The sequence below is a fragment of the Amia ocellicauda genome, chromosome 4, assembly GCF_036373705.1.
Source record: "Amia ocellicauda isolate fAmiCal2 chromosome 4, fAmiCal2.hap1, whole genome shotgun sequence".
Taxonomy (NCBI): Eukaryota; Metazoa; Chordata; class Actinopteri; order Amiiformes; family Amiidae; genus Amia; species Amia ocellicauda.
The window spans coordinates 24,342,599-24,356,771 of NC_089853.1; the positions used below are offsets into that span (position 1 = coordinate 24,342,599).

A 14,173-nucleotide genomic window follows, 5' to 3' on the forward strand; every position below is an offset into this window, starting at 1 on the left:
AGCTGTAGAGAAGCAGGTTGCTGTTCTTGAAAGCATACTGTTCAAAACTGTTTTGTCGAATTGGGACTGAACCAAACATTGTGTGAGTTACATTTTATTATTGTTATTATTATTATTATTTATTTCTAAGCAGACGCCCTTATCCAGGGCGACTTACAAAATATAAGCGTAATACAAAGTGCAAAAATACAGTGCAGTACAAGGCATAACATATTACAAATTCCAATTCACATAATACAGTGCAATTCAATGCATAATACATTTTACAAATTCCAGTTTACACAATATATGAGGTCTTACATCCTGGATTGTAAAAGCTGTTAAGTGCAGACAATATGTTAGGTCACAGTCAAGGGCCTAGGGAAGGGAGCATAGGGGAGATCAAAATAACAATACGAGTACTAGTAATGCAAGGCAAGTAGTATGATAAATGTTGTATAAGTGCCATTTTACAGGAGAGTAAATGACTAAATTACAAGTACTGTCTGAAAAGATTTGTTTTGAGTAAGCACCGGAAGGAGGTCAAGGACTCTGCTGTCTTGTCTTGATTTTGTTTAATTGTAAGGAACTCAATAACTTTATGGTATGAAACCATCTTATTAATGTATGTTTACTGCAGTGTGTGCAGCTTTCAGTTGTAAGGGCTGTGATTTCAGAAAAAATGAAAGGTGGGATCTGAAACAGAAATTAAGTGGGATGTTATTGTTTACATTTCTTTGAGGTTACTTGTCCGAGAAATCCGTCTTAGACATTTAAGTATACTTTACTGTGGTAAAGTCGAGTCCTCTTGTTATTACATACAGTGTCCTGGGTCTGTATAACAGACAAGTCTTTTTATCTTATTTAGGAACCAATTGGATTGGTCTTCGAAAGCTACAGGAACTCAATGTCTCGGACAATCAGCTCACCACGCTCCCCTGTCCTATCCTTCACTGCTTTAAGTCCCTCAGCACCCTGAATGTTTGCAGGAACAAACTGAAAGAGTTTCCAGACCCCTGGGCATGCCCCTTGGTAGGTACAACGAGAGTTGCGGTTGTTGGGAATAAATGAATATTTTAACATGTTGTTTATTAATGCTATTCTATCTTTTGACTTATAATCTGCAGAAATATTTGAAAGCATCCTCTAACTGCCTCGAGAGCCTCCCAAACACTATTTCCATCTTCTGGAAGAATCATCTGAAAGAAGTGGACTTCTCTGACAATGCTCTTAAGGAGTTGCCATCGTATATATTTCAACTAGAGGTAATTCTAAACAGACGTGATGTGTTGCGATTGAACATTTTCTTTCAAGCTAGGCTTTAACCTTGTAATTCAGTGGGACGTCTGCTTTCTTCATGAGCTCAGTTTTCCACAAGATGGCGCTCTTACTAAAGAAACCACCTCAATACAGCATGGTTGCGAGTATCATATTTCATATTTTTTTACACAGTAGTTAGTGTTAAACATTGTTATAATTGTGTTTAGACTATAAATAATGAAGTAAGTTTTCTTACTTTTTTCCCTCACTGTATGATTAAATATTTGATCCCCTGCTGATTTTGTACGTTTGCCCACTGACAAAGAAATGATCAATCTATAATTTTAATGGTAGGTGTATTTTAACAGTGAGAAACAGAATAACAACAAAACAAAATCCAGAAAAACGCATTTCAAAAAAGTTATAAATTGATTTGCATGTTAATGAGGGAAATAAGTATTTGATCCCCTATCACTCTCTTAAAGGGAATGCGCCTAATCTCAGCTTGTTACCTGAATAAAAGACATCTGTCCACAGAAGCAATCAATCAATCAGATTCCAAACTCTCCACCATGGCCAAGACCAAAGAGCTGTCCAAGGATGTCAGGGACAAGATTGTAGACCTACACAAGGCTGGAATGGGCTACAAGACCATCGCCAAGCAGCTTGGTGAGAAGGTGACAACAGTTGGTGCAATTATTCGCAAATGGAAGAAACAAAATAACTGTCAGTCTCCCTCGGTCTGGGGCTCCATGCAAGATCTCACCTCGTGGAGTTTCAATGATCATGAGAACGGTGGGGAATCAGCCCAGAACTACACGGGAGGATCTTGTTAATGATCTCAAGGTAGCTGGGACCATAGTCACCAAGAAAACAATTGGTAACACACTACGCCGTGAAGGACTGAAATCCTGCAGCACCCGCAAGGTCCCCCTGCTCAAGAAAGCACATTTACAGGCCCGTCTGAAGTTTGCCAATGAACATCTGAATGAGTCAGGAGAACTGGGTGAAAGTGTTATGGTCAGATGAGACCAAAATCGAGCTCTTTGGCATCAACTCAAACTCGCCATTTTTGGAGGAGGAGGAATGACCCCAAGAACAGCATCCCCACCGTCAAACATGGAGGTGGAAACATTATGCTTTGGGGGTGTTTTTCTGCTAAGGGGACAGGACAACTGCACCGCATCAAAGGGACGATGGACGGGGCCATGTACCGTCAAATCTTGGGTGAGAACCTCCTTCCCTCAGCCAAGGCATTGAAAATGGGTCGTGGATGGGTATTCCAGCATGACAATGACCCAAAACACACAGCCAAGGCAACAAAGGAGTGGCTCAAGAAGAAGCACATTAAGGTCCTGGAGTGGCCTAGCCAGTCTCTAGACCTTAATCCCATAGAAAATCTGTGGAGGGAGCTGAAGGTTCGAGTTGCCAAACGTCAGCCTCGAAACCTTAATGACTTGGAGAGGATCTGCAAAGAGGAGTGGGACAAAATCCCTCCTGAGATGTGTGCAAACCTGGTGGCCAACTACAAGAAACGTCTGACCTCTGTGATTGCCAACAAGGGTTTTGCCACCAAGTACTAAGTCGAAGGGGTCAAATACTTATTTCCCTCATTAACATGCAAATCACTTTATAACTTTTTTGAAATGCGTTTTTCTGGATTTTTATGTTGTTATTCTGTCTCTCACTGTTAAAATACACCTACCATTAAAATTATAGACTGATTATTTCTTTGTCAGTGGGCAAACGTACAAAATCAGCAGGGGATCAAATACTTTTTTCCCCCACTGTAATTGTAATTGAAACTGTCATGTTTAACATCTTGCGTATGAAGAATGTTTAGTACTTTATTTTTGTGGAATTTTCATGGGTTTTAATTTCACAAGCAAACATTTTAATTTAATTTGTGGAATATTAATATTTTGTTTGTTTGTTCAATTTCATATCAAGACCCACTGGCATTACTGTATAATTATATACAGGTCAGGTGAATGTATTACTCAACCGATACTGTCACTTTGCTGAAGGAAGTAATGTGTATCTCTATTTTTCTGCCAGGGACTTGTTTCATTAAAGTTGTGTGGTAATCAGCTATCTGCCCTCCCTATGCCAAATAAATGGAAATGTTCTCAGCTGAAAACACTCGATCTTTCCAGAAATCAACTGGGGAAGTAGGTCACACATTAATCAATGCTTCAGTCTCTGCTCTCCCTTTCCCATCTGTCTGTATTTCGATTTCAGTGATTGAAAGATTAGATATTTTCGCCTTTAAACAAGAGATGTCTTTCTTACAGCAAACGATTAATGATCTTGAAATGTTCCCAGAAGTTTAAATCTCCCCTGTTAATTTTCTAAGAATTATGCTGTAATTCGACACATATTTGACACTGTGACCTCACATTTTAATCTGTTTAGCAGACCAAACACACTTGATACAATTAAATGCTTTGAATAGGTGAGCAGAATAGTGGTTATTTGGGCAAATCCTATCAGAATTTTCTGTTCTACAAAAGTCTTTTAGGGAGAGCTTTTTTTGAGGCCTGCTATTTATCTCTGCCTTACAGGTCTGATGAGGGGACCAAGTCTAGAAGGCTGGCTTTCTTCACCACATGGAACCGGAGGGACCCAGACCCAGGTACCGTGGGACTGTATTGACCTTCCCTCAAAGCACTGTCAGTTGTAGGGGTTTGAAGGCAGCGTTGATGTTAATGATTTAAAGGAGTGTCCTTAACTGTCAGATTCCGAAACCAGTTAATCCAAAGCACACCATTATTAGCAGGTTCTAGGAAACAAATTGTTCCCATATATTTCCTGTTCTGCAGCATTCCTTATATATTCAAAATGTAATGTATTTAAGAAGCTTATTGCTTCATAAAGCGTTTACTTTAGTTTACTTTTAATCATCTTAACTACTTAAAGTTAGTTATTACAGAAATTACAAAGTACACATTTTTACCATTGAAACATTTTTCTCTTAGGTGGGATCTGTTTCTTATAATCTACCCTTTCTTCTTTACACAATTGCTTAAAACCAATATCCACAGTGAGAAGTAAAGGTTTTAATCCTCTGCTCACATGTATTGAGAAACTCCCCTGACATAGCCATGTTTCCCTCTGAAGGGAATGTTCTCCTTTCCTCATAAAACACGTATGTGAGCTCTGGTGTTTCTGGCCATGTACCCTTAATTTCCATGGATGCTGATACTGATGTATCCTCTGTGTTTGTGTGCTTTTTTTCCTCAGTATATTCCATAGAATTCCCTGGCATTTTGCGGCATTGTTTGGAAGTTCTTTTTCTGAATGACAATCAGCTGGAGTCGGTGCCACAGTCAGTGTTCAATTTGAGAAACCTCACCGAGCTCTATCTGTCTAAGTAAGTAGCCCTGACAGCCTAGCAGAAAGATATCACATTGATCCACTGTTTTCAGCTGTTTTCTGTGGAGATGGCCATGTGGCGTTTCAATTATGAACAATTTATGTATACATTTTCTAAAACCAAAAGTGGAGCTGCTGGATTTATTTTTCTATGACTGCCCTGGAAACATGATAAAAGATTTTGGAAATGCGCAGTACCAGTGGTTTCTGGTAAAAGAGCTGCTGTTACCGTTTAAAGTTTTTTTTTTTTTGCACAGTTAGCATTTTATACACTTGTATTGGTTTAATTTATTTAAACCAATCTGAGATCAAAGGAAAGTGGAATATGGTGATTTTGTACAGTTCAACTATAGTGACATAATAGGAACAGTGTGGGGAAAAATATCAATATCAAAAGTATCAAGCTCAACATGTTGAATCACATTGAAAAATTCAGATCTTTGCTTTTCTCTTTCAACAATGGCATTTCAATTGGTCACATTAGCGGATATTTGAAGAGTTAATTTCAAATCCGTCCCTCTCAAGGCTGTTTAACCTGCTGTACAGGGGAAGATTGCTGCCTATTTTATAATTGTCTGTTCTATTCTGTTATGAGAGAATGCACACTGATTTTACTAATGCTGTTCTCCATTTGGAGATGAATCAAGAAGATTGAATTGGTCTGAAGTTTTCGGTTTACTTTTTCTACTGAGGAAAATTAATCTTGGTGCTCTTCTTCTCTCTGTGTTTGATATTAGAGATCTTATTACTTGAGTCTTAATGACGGCTGCAAGGTTGATTTATAAATCGCAGCTGCATATAGCTCTCAGTGGAAGAATGAAGCTGTACACATTTTGCCAATTATAGAATATATGCATTACTTATAATGACATAAATCTCTCTAGCTGTTCAGTATAGGTGATATTGCCCAGATCTGCACACAGATGCGTGGGGCGTAAAGTGTTCTTGTTGGAACATAGCTGTTGACTGATAAGGCACTTTGTCATTCTGTGTGCAGTAATCCTGGTATCCGCGAGTTGCCTTCTGAGCTGGGGCAGCTGTCCAATCTCTGGCAGCTTGATATCGAGGACCTGAACATCACTAATGTCCCAGCTGAAATCAGGAAAGAAGGTAATGTTGAAATCCCAAAGAAGGTGAACACAATTCCAATTGGTTCCCTGGATAAGGGTGTCTGCTAAGAAATAAATAATAATAATAATAATAATAATAATAATAATAATAATAATAATAATAACTTCTAGGGTTTCTGTCTGCTCCCACCTCAATCCTTATAAACTCTTATCAAACACTAGGCATCAGCCAAGACATTTCAAATGGTCTCTCCCACTGAGGAACAACTTAGTCAGTTGGTCTGCTTTCTCTGTTTCCATTATATTTCTCAACTCCACATATGAATAAAATACCACTGTTAACTCATTTTGTTCAGCTTTTATTTATTTTATATGAAGCGTACGTAATAAGGGCTCCTGCCAAAACTGAAAGCTGACCGTATGCATGACAGAAAACACATTGCTGTATAGTCTCATATCAGCTATATTTTATTTTTCGCTCTTCTGTTTCCACAATATTTGGTGTCTGTAACTGCTGATTTGGTCTGCCCTCCCCTCTGCCAGGTCCTGCTGCTGTCCTGGGCTTCCTGAGAGCTCATCTGCGGAAGGCTGAGAAATGCAAGCGTCTGAAGATGATCGTGGTGGGACCTCCTCGGCAGGGCAAGACCACCTTGATGGAGAGTCTGCAGACGGGCAAAGTGTCCCAGTTCTTGCCCTCGGAGTGCAGCATCAGGACCTCCACATGGGAGCTGGAGAGACCCAGTGGAGTCAAAGCCAGTGTGAGACTCTATTTATTGACTCCGTAATTACATCTCTAAATGAGATGTAGTAACAGTTAAAGCAAAATTAATATGCTGTCATACGTTCTAATATACTTTTTTGGCACCGACTGCTGTTATTTACTGTTACCATTCACTCATTCAAATGAACACTCTTGGGTAACAAGATTTTAGTCAAGCTTAATCATGATTTTTATATAAATGGCTTGTTTGAGGTTTTACCAAATAAATCATAATCATGTAAGATGCTATATGAAGACAAGCATGTTCATTCACAGTAGTTTTGCGACTGTGCCAAAGTAAAAACGACGATTTGCATTCTCCTCAGTGACTCCTCAGCTTCCTGTCTGTCTTGAGTCAAACGACTAGGGAGTTTGACTTGTTGTTGTTGCACAGTATATACATTATTAATCTTTGATATTTATTAACCAATACTTGATTTTTAATAACCACAGTTGATCACAATGTGCCAGTATTTAATTAATCGTTTTTAAAAGACAGTCTCCAAAAAATATCGCTTAACAGCTTAATGAACCTTGCTAGGGAATCTGAAATCATCTTCTAAAGCAAAGGGTTAATTGGTTAAGCTACAGAAGTAATGCAGAGGGCCCCAAACATACACATTGCTGTGCCAGTTTATAATTAGCTCCCAGATCTGTAAGTAATGGAGACAGTGAGAGCATTATTTGTGGATTACACAGCGGTTTGTTCTTATCTTGTGTGAATAGACGGATTCAGTGGAGTTCAATGTGTGGGACATCGGAGGCCCTGCCAGCATGTCCACAGTCAATCAGTGTTTCTTCACGGACAAGGCTCTGTATGTAGTCATATGGAACCTGGCTCTGGGGGAGGAGGCTGTGGCTAACCTGCAGTCCTGGTTATTAAATATTGAGGTAAGGAAAGAGGCCACTGCATCTCTCGGAGGAGCCTTTTTTTATCAGTGTTCTGTTCTTCATCAAGCCCGTTCCTTCCCATCTCTGGTCCTGAGCAGTGAACCTGGGGCAGCAACCGACCCATGACAGCTACCCTAAAGTTGTCCTGCCGGGGATATAGCCGGCCATTGTGGGTGGGAGGTATCGTACAGCATTTGCTAAGCAGATGCATTTACATGCTTGGTTACCTTCATGTAAAGAATGCATCACCGAAAGCAGGTTGAGCCACATAGTGTCACATAGTTTCACGCCATCCACCTGAACAGTCAGTCATAATTGAGCTATGTGGTAATATCATAATGGGGATCAAAAGTCATCTCTTCTTTGCATTTTTTCCATTATAAGGTTGGGGGGTTAAGCTGCAGTTTTTGAATAACCCCTTGGAATGTGAGGTCCTTCATTTTTAATTTTAGACCAGAAGGCAGAAATCCAATAATGATAAATGAGCAGAAAAAGCCAGCTGGTTTATCAGAAACTTATCACAGCTTTTATAGCCACCGTGCTGACTCCGTGCCTGCAAGCCTCTAATACCCACTGTGGCTGTGTGCTTCCCAGGCCCGTGCCCCGAATGCCGCTGTGATTGTGGTGGGCACCCACCTGGACCTCATCGAGTCCAAGTTCCGCACAGAGAGGATCGCCACCCTGCGCGCCTACATCCTGGCACTCTGCCGCTCTCCCTCTGGCGCCAGGGCAACCGGTTACCCTGACATTACCTGGAAACACCTGCAGTCAGTACTCCATTATGTTCTTGTAAAAATGCAATGGGCAATTCAGGTTAGGCTTATATGAAGACAGATTATCATTGCTTGGTTGGTGTTTCTTTTTTAAAGTTTATAAAGTGAAAGAATTTAAACTGCTGTCAATCAAGAGAGATTAATGTTTTCTTGGAATTACCTCCAAGGTTTAGCTCAGACTAGAACAAAGGATGTAAACATTTTAGACATTTTAAAGGACTCTCCCCTCCCTCCCGCCCTTTTTTTTTTTTTTTTTAAGTGAAGTGTCTTGTAAAACCCTGGAAGGACTAGATGGACTGCGAAGGCTGATATTTCACGTCTCTTGCTCTATGAAGGACACAACAAGCTCCCAGAAACTGGTGGGGAGGCTGGTGAGTGGATCCTCCAGGCCACGTCCCATGTAGGGGTCCATGAAGTTTTCATTCTGTACAAGGTTTCTTTGTTTGTCCATAGACAAACAAAAGTGTTAAAAATATTATTCTTATTAATATTTGTATTGCTTCTGCCTCTCTTTACTAGTGAATCATCTGCCAGATTTGTGGCACCTTAATAAACAAGCCAAGTATAATAAATACCTATGTACATACACACATACTCTGTGTGAATGCCATGTGTCTAATCTGATGCTGACAATAAACTCATTGTTTATTCTGCAGATTCCCAAAAGTTATCTCCTCCTGCAAGACGCTGTGATTGCAGAGCGACACCGAAGGGACTCTGCCGACGAGGTACATTATCTGACCGACCTCCAGCTGGAGCAGGTCATTGAGCTGAATCCCAACAGTGATATCAAAGACTACGAAGACCTGCAGTTGGGTAGGTGCAGCCTCCCTCAGGATTGAGTCCAATCACCTCAGTCTGATTTGTTTTACAGGACACTTTCTATTCCAGAACACACAGGAGTTACGGTCACTGCATGGGCAATGAGGCACTATACATCGCAATTATTCGTAGTCCAAATAGTTTGTGGTTTCAGTGGTTTGCAAAAGTACATAAACATATATCTTACACTAAAGCACTGGTGTTTAGAGTTGGCCTAAGTGTACTCAAGGTGAAAGGAGTTAACCAATAAATGGTGTGGCAGTAAAAAAAAGTGAATTTATAGTTCTGAAAGTACAGTTTTCTTAAAATAGTTTCCCTGCACTGAACAGGGGTCAGGGAATTAATTTCAGCATTTTTCACAGCGTGTCCATCTTCTGTAATGAAAAAGGACACAACTGAGACTTCAATAAATGGAAATTATGAAAATTAAATTAACTAATGTCAGAGTGAAAGACAGTCATGGTAAGTGGTTTAATGAAACGCATCTTGGAAATGAATGAATGTTTTATAACCCACAGCTCTACAGTCCCCCCTCCTAACATTACATGAATCCTGATGTTAGTCGTCTGAACTTTAAAAGATGCCTTTCAGGCTGTGTCACTCAATAAAAAGAGAACTCTACACTCCAATGCACTCCATTTAAACTGGGAGTGCATCACCGGCCAAGGTTACTGTTGGACCTTCATGAAGCTAAAGAAATATCAACACAGTAGCTCCTAAAACTCCATGTTCGTCATAAACAGTGTGTGTTTTTGCAGGAAGCAAATCTAAACAAGAAATCCTGTTCAAATTCCTTTACACACCTTTACACAAGTCCTATATCCTAGATAGTGCAGGCATTATTAAGAGTGAAGGGAAATGATGCATAGGGGAAATCAAAATAAATATATCACAATAAAATAATAGTAACAAGTATTCCTAATTCTAATTGTAGGATTTAGTTTGCTAGCTTGCTACTCTTGTTAGCTGTCATTCATTCCCCCCCCCAAGAAAAGGAAGGTTATAGCTCCCAGCCTTTTACAGTGCATGGGGTAATCCCTTCCTCCCTCCGCTCTCCCCAGTAATACCCAGTCAGCCATCATTTAAAGATTTACATAAAACACAGCAATAAATTGAAATTGAATATAATAACCATTCTCATCATGGCTTTGTCTTTGTGTCAGCCATCAGTTTCCTGATCGAGACAGGCACATTGCTGCATTTCCCAGACACCAGTCACGGGCTGTGCAAACTCTACTTCTTGGATGCGGTGTGGCTATCGGAGTGCCTGGAGCGGATCATCCACATCAAGAGCTCCAAGTCTGTGGCCAGGAATGGAGTCATCAAGGCTGAAGACCTGCGCATGCTACTGGTGGGCACTGGCTTCACTGAGCAAAATGAGGAGCAGTACTTCCAGTTCCTGGCCAAATTTGAAATTGCACTTCCAGTTGCCAGTGACAGGTGAGCATTTACAAAGGAAACAAAATACAAACTCCTTCTTACGCCAAATCTGGAAACGGATTCAATGTTTTTCTTAACTCTCTTGAAATTGAAATCTCAACAATATCTTGAATGTATAGAATCCATAACTCAACTTGACAATGTGGGATAATTCTATTTTACCACAAAAATGAATAAGGGATTGTAGTCTCATTGAGGTAAACAAATACATTTTTGGCCAGGTTTCATTGATCTAGATTAAGACTTGCTCAATTGACTTATGCAAGTTTGTCCAAGACTAGTGGTAATCAAGGACTGTTAAACCAGCTGTCTGAGTATACTCAAGCTGGATCTGTCTGGCTATAAGGGGTGTATCTCACCATAAGGTAGACCATATTACGCAAGCAATCTGAGAAACTTAGCAGTCAGGGGAAATGTGATTTAAATGCGACTGTAGCAGGCCTAGCTGTAAACACTGCTCCACTGTCTGTCTTGCAGTTACCTGCTACCTCATCTACTGCCTCCCAAACCTGCACTGGATATTCATGGTTTTCGCCATCAAACAACTAACACCATCCAGAGGCTCTTCAAGATGAGTTTCGTCCCGGCTGGATTCTGGGAGCGCTTCATCGCCAGGATGTTAATCAGCCTCACAGAGATGGACCTGCAGGTACACAGACTCTGGAAACTGAAAATGTATAATGTAAATATTCTGTAATATCCTACTTAACAGCTGTAAAAGGATCAAGGCCTACAATGAGGTGGTTGACAAAACGCAAAAGCTTCAATTAAATGAACAATGATGAGACTGCCTGATGTATTGGCGAAATGAGAACTTTGTGATTCGCACCATTTGCTGCTTTCTGGTTCATAAACCTTATTATGCAAAAGAAGCTCAAGCAAGCCTGCGTCAAGGTGTCTTTGAATTGCTCATAATCAAATTGATCCACACAAGCACATGCACTCGATGAATACCAATGTAGCGCTTTTCTCTGTATAACGCAATGGAAATAAAAACAAAATAATTTCTCTGAAAAATGTGTACAGATGATTCATTAGAGAATATAGATTGCTTGTCTTCCTTGCCTAATTTCAGTTGATGAAATTTATAGCATCCTTAGAGATGTACTCACTGTGAGAAACACAATGAAAACTCAATACTGTTGTTAACCTTCTACATTTCACAGTCGGGAAGAATCAATCTGGCTGGATTGTATGAAGTACAATTCAGGGTTTCAGGGTGTTTGTAAGTAAAGGTGATTTTCGGCTTCATTTCAGTCATTTGAGAACAAGAAGACCTCAAAGAATGTTAGATGCAGGAAGACTATAATATATAGTTTTGCTGGCAATCAGCAGAGAAACCGATGCAGCACATTTAGAGTCAGAAGAAGCCAGACTATCTACTGGAAGGAGGGACTGCTCGTTACTTTTGACGGAGGTTACTTAAGGTCAGTGTGAAGCTTTTGGTGCCCTGTAAATCACAGAATACCTTAATATAATATAACTGTATACATTGTAAGTGGTTGGTAGGTGTGTATGTTTTTACACCTTTGAACAGCATCTTCAGGAAGGGTGTATATATTTATTTCGTTGGAAGGGTATCTAGCTTGACAAGCATTTAATGAAAATTAACCATACAGAAAGGTATGCAGAAACTGCATCACAACAGACATACCGTTTCGAAGTAATTTAATATTCCATTGAATTTGTATTTAAAGAAAACTAAAGGTGTGGCACTGCTTACCTCACCCACAAGGCATTGTTCCAGACTGCAGTGATTAATTCATCACATTGAGTTTAATTCATCCCCAAATCACCAGAATAAATAGTAACCTTTTATACCAACTTCTCCATTATGTGGCCCATTAGCGTTTCATCATCATGACAAACCTCTAATTAACAGTCATTACTTTTAAGGAAGCTGACATGTAACCTGTTAGTTGGGCAGTAGTCAAGGAAGTCAAGGAAAATGAAAGATTCCTTTAATTCCACTGTACTTTCTGCCAGATAAATCAAGGTCTGAAATATAGAGGATCCTGTTTAATGTTAACACAGACTGTAGCGTCCATTAATGGTAGACATCAGTGTGGTACTCAGTCCAAGTGCAGTTACTGCAGTGTGTGTGTTCATTTCACAGCGTTGAGTCTTCAGACCTGAACTGGAAGAAGAAGAAGAGTGGGGGGATTAAAATCATCTGCCAGTCAGAAATGAGAGACTTCTCTGCTATGGCCTTTATCACTGACCATGTCAATTCCCTGATAGATCAGTGGTTTCCTGGTGAGTGAGTTCATTAATTCCACTGCATTACACCTCGCAGACAGAGGCTGCCTGTCCCCAGCGGTCATCTCACTGGCCGCTTTATCGACAAAGGCATCAAGTCCCGTCTCGGTAGGGATCACAGAGGAATTAATACTCTCTGATCTATTCATTTCATAAGGTGAAGCCCTCGCGTGTGAGAGCATGAACGATCCAGACTTGTTTACAACATCAGTCAAACCGTTATGGGCCATTATTTGCTGCCTTTCAGTCTCAGCATGTTAGAAATTCAAGCAGGTGCCCCAGCAGAATATTGGCATTAGTATTGTGACAAACTAGTGGAAAACCAGGAATAAGGCTGAGTCATACAGTAGCCCGTTACAACAGAGGTAGCAGTGTTCAGGAGCCGGATTTGGCCACACCTCGGCCACAATTAAGGCCAACGTCAGGATTAATTCAGCTCCCCTTTCTGTGTGACTTCATACACTGGTCTTGGGACTTCAACTGTTAGAGAGAGACTACAAAATAATTTAAATGTGTTTCTGCTAATAATTGTATGTTTCTTTTCATTCTGTGGACAGAACTCTGGGGCAGTGGAATATAATGTCATCTTTATAAGCACTAGCCTGTTGTGCTCTGTGGACTACAGTGCTCTTTTCTGTTCTTTGTAAATCATCCTGTTGGTTTTTTGTATTTTATCCTTGTTTTAAATGCAAGCACTTTATGTATAGCTTTGAAATATAATTTGTTGGCCACATGTTGTTTCCTTTTGATCGCTCGATTTGAATTTTCTCTCTAAAGCCTGCATCTGCGGTTTTAGTACAGTACAGTCTTTCCAATGGTGACATTGGGCTGTTGTGCACCTTTGGAAAATGGCTCTGTTTGATATGTTTTTTTTCCCTGACTAGCCCTCACAGCCAGTGAGAATGATGGCACCATGCTGATCGAACAGTACGCTCCCTGCCCTTACTGTCCTTCGGCGACGAAGGAAGAGGAGGTGCCTCCTGGAAAGGCCCAGAGTGTCCATTTCTTCAACATGGAGAAGTGCGTGATGGCGGCCATGGAGCAGGAGCACATCGTCTGTCCAAACCACCCTGGCCAGCCAGTGCCTCTGCAGGAGCTGGTCCCTGAACTCTTCATGACGGACTTCCCTGCCCGGTACGTCACCTCCCTCCTGCTCCTTTCCTCTGTCTGTTGGGGTTCTGGACCAGGAACCAGGAAGTAAATGCCTGGGGCGGTGTGGGGGAAGTGTAGGACACTATGAATGTGTGGATTTTGCCAAAGCAAGATTTATTTTTGCTCTTGTTCTCTCTGATACTCATCCTTGATTAGAATAATGTTTTATTTGCTCTGTTTTGTGAATATACATTTGTTAAATTGCCTGCTCATCAGCTGTCTCTGTTGGGTTTGTTGCTGAGCCTAGTCAGGTGTGAAATAATGCATCTGTGCTTTTTTGGACATGGTTGAATCCTTCATGGCCAATGACTTAATACAGTGTTGTGGCCTTTTTAAGTGATTGGCCTTGCTTTATAAAGTTTAATGCGTGTGTGGGTGTATGTGTTTGAAGT

The 14,173-nt window shown here is 40.5% G+C and overlaps 1 protein-coding gene across 3 annotated transcripts in view; it reads left to right on the forward strand.

Moving 5' to 3' along the window:
• lrrk1 (leucine-rich repeat kinase 1) overlaps nucleotides 1-14,173 on the forward strand; it is a 50,503-nt gene that overhangs the window by 23,413 nt on the left and 12,917 nt on the right. For all 3 annotated transcript variants that reach the window (XM_066701524.1, XM_066701525.1, XM_066701526.1), the window contains 16 exons: nucleotides 848-1,011; nucleotides 1,107-1,244; nucleotides 3,298-3,410; nucleotides 3,804-3,874; nucleotides 4,483-4,612; nucleotides 5,612-5,724; nucleotides 6,228-6,442; nucleotides 7,171-7,335; nucleotides 7,930-8,102; nucleotides 8,368-8,479; nucleotides 8,765-8,924; nucleotides 10,094-10,370; nucleotides 10,848-11,019; nucleotides 11,628-11,797; nucleotides 12,487-12,626; nucleotides 13,514-13,763. In XM_066701524.1, the coding sequence (XP_066557621.1) occupies nucleotides 848-1,011; nucleotides 1,107-1,244; nucleotides 3,298-3,410; nucleotides 3,804-3,874; nucleotides 4,483-4,612; nucleotides 5,612-5,724; nucleotides 6,228-6,442; nucleotides 7,171-7,335; nucleotides 7,930-8,102; nucleotides 8,368-8,479; nucleotides 8,765-8,924; nucleotides 10,094-10,370; nucleotides 10,848-11,019; nucleotides 11,628-11,797; nucleotides 12,487-12,626; nucleotides 13,514-13,763 (2,563 nt within the window). The remainder of the gene's footprint in view (nucleotides 1-847; nucleotides 1,012-1,106; nucleotides 1,245-3,297; nucleotides 3,411-3,803; nucleotides 3,875-4,482; nucleotides 4,613-5,611; nucleotides 5,725-6,227; nucleotides 6,443-7,170; nucleotides 7,336-7,929; nucleotides 8,103-8,367; nucleotides 8,480-8,764; nucleotides 8,925-10,093; nucleotides 10,371-10,847; nucleotides 11,020-11,627; nucleotides 11,798-12,486; nucleotides 12,627-13,513; nucleotides 13,764-14,173) is intronic.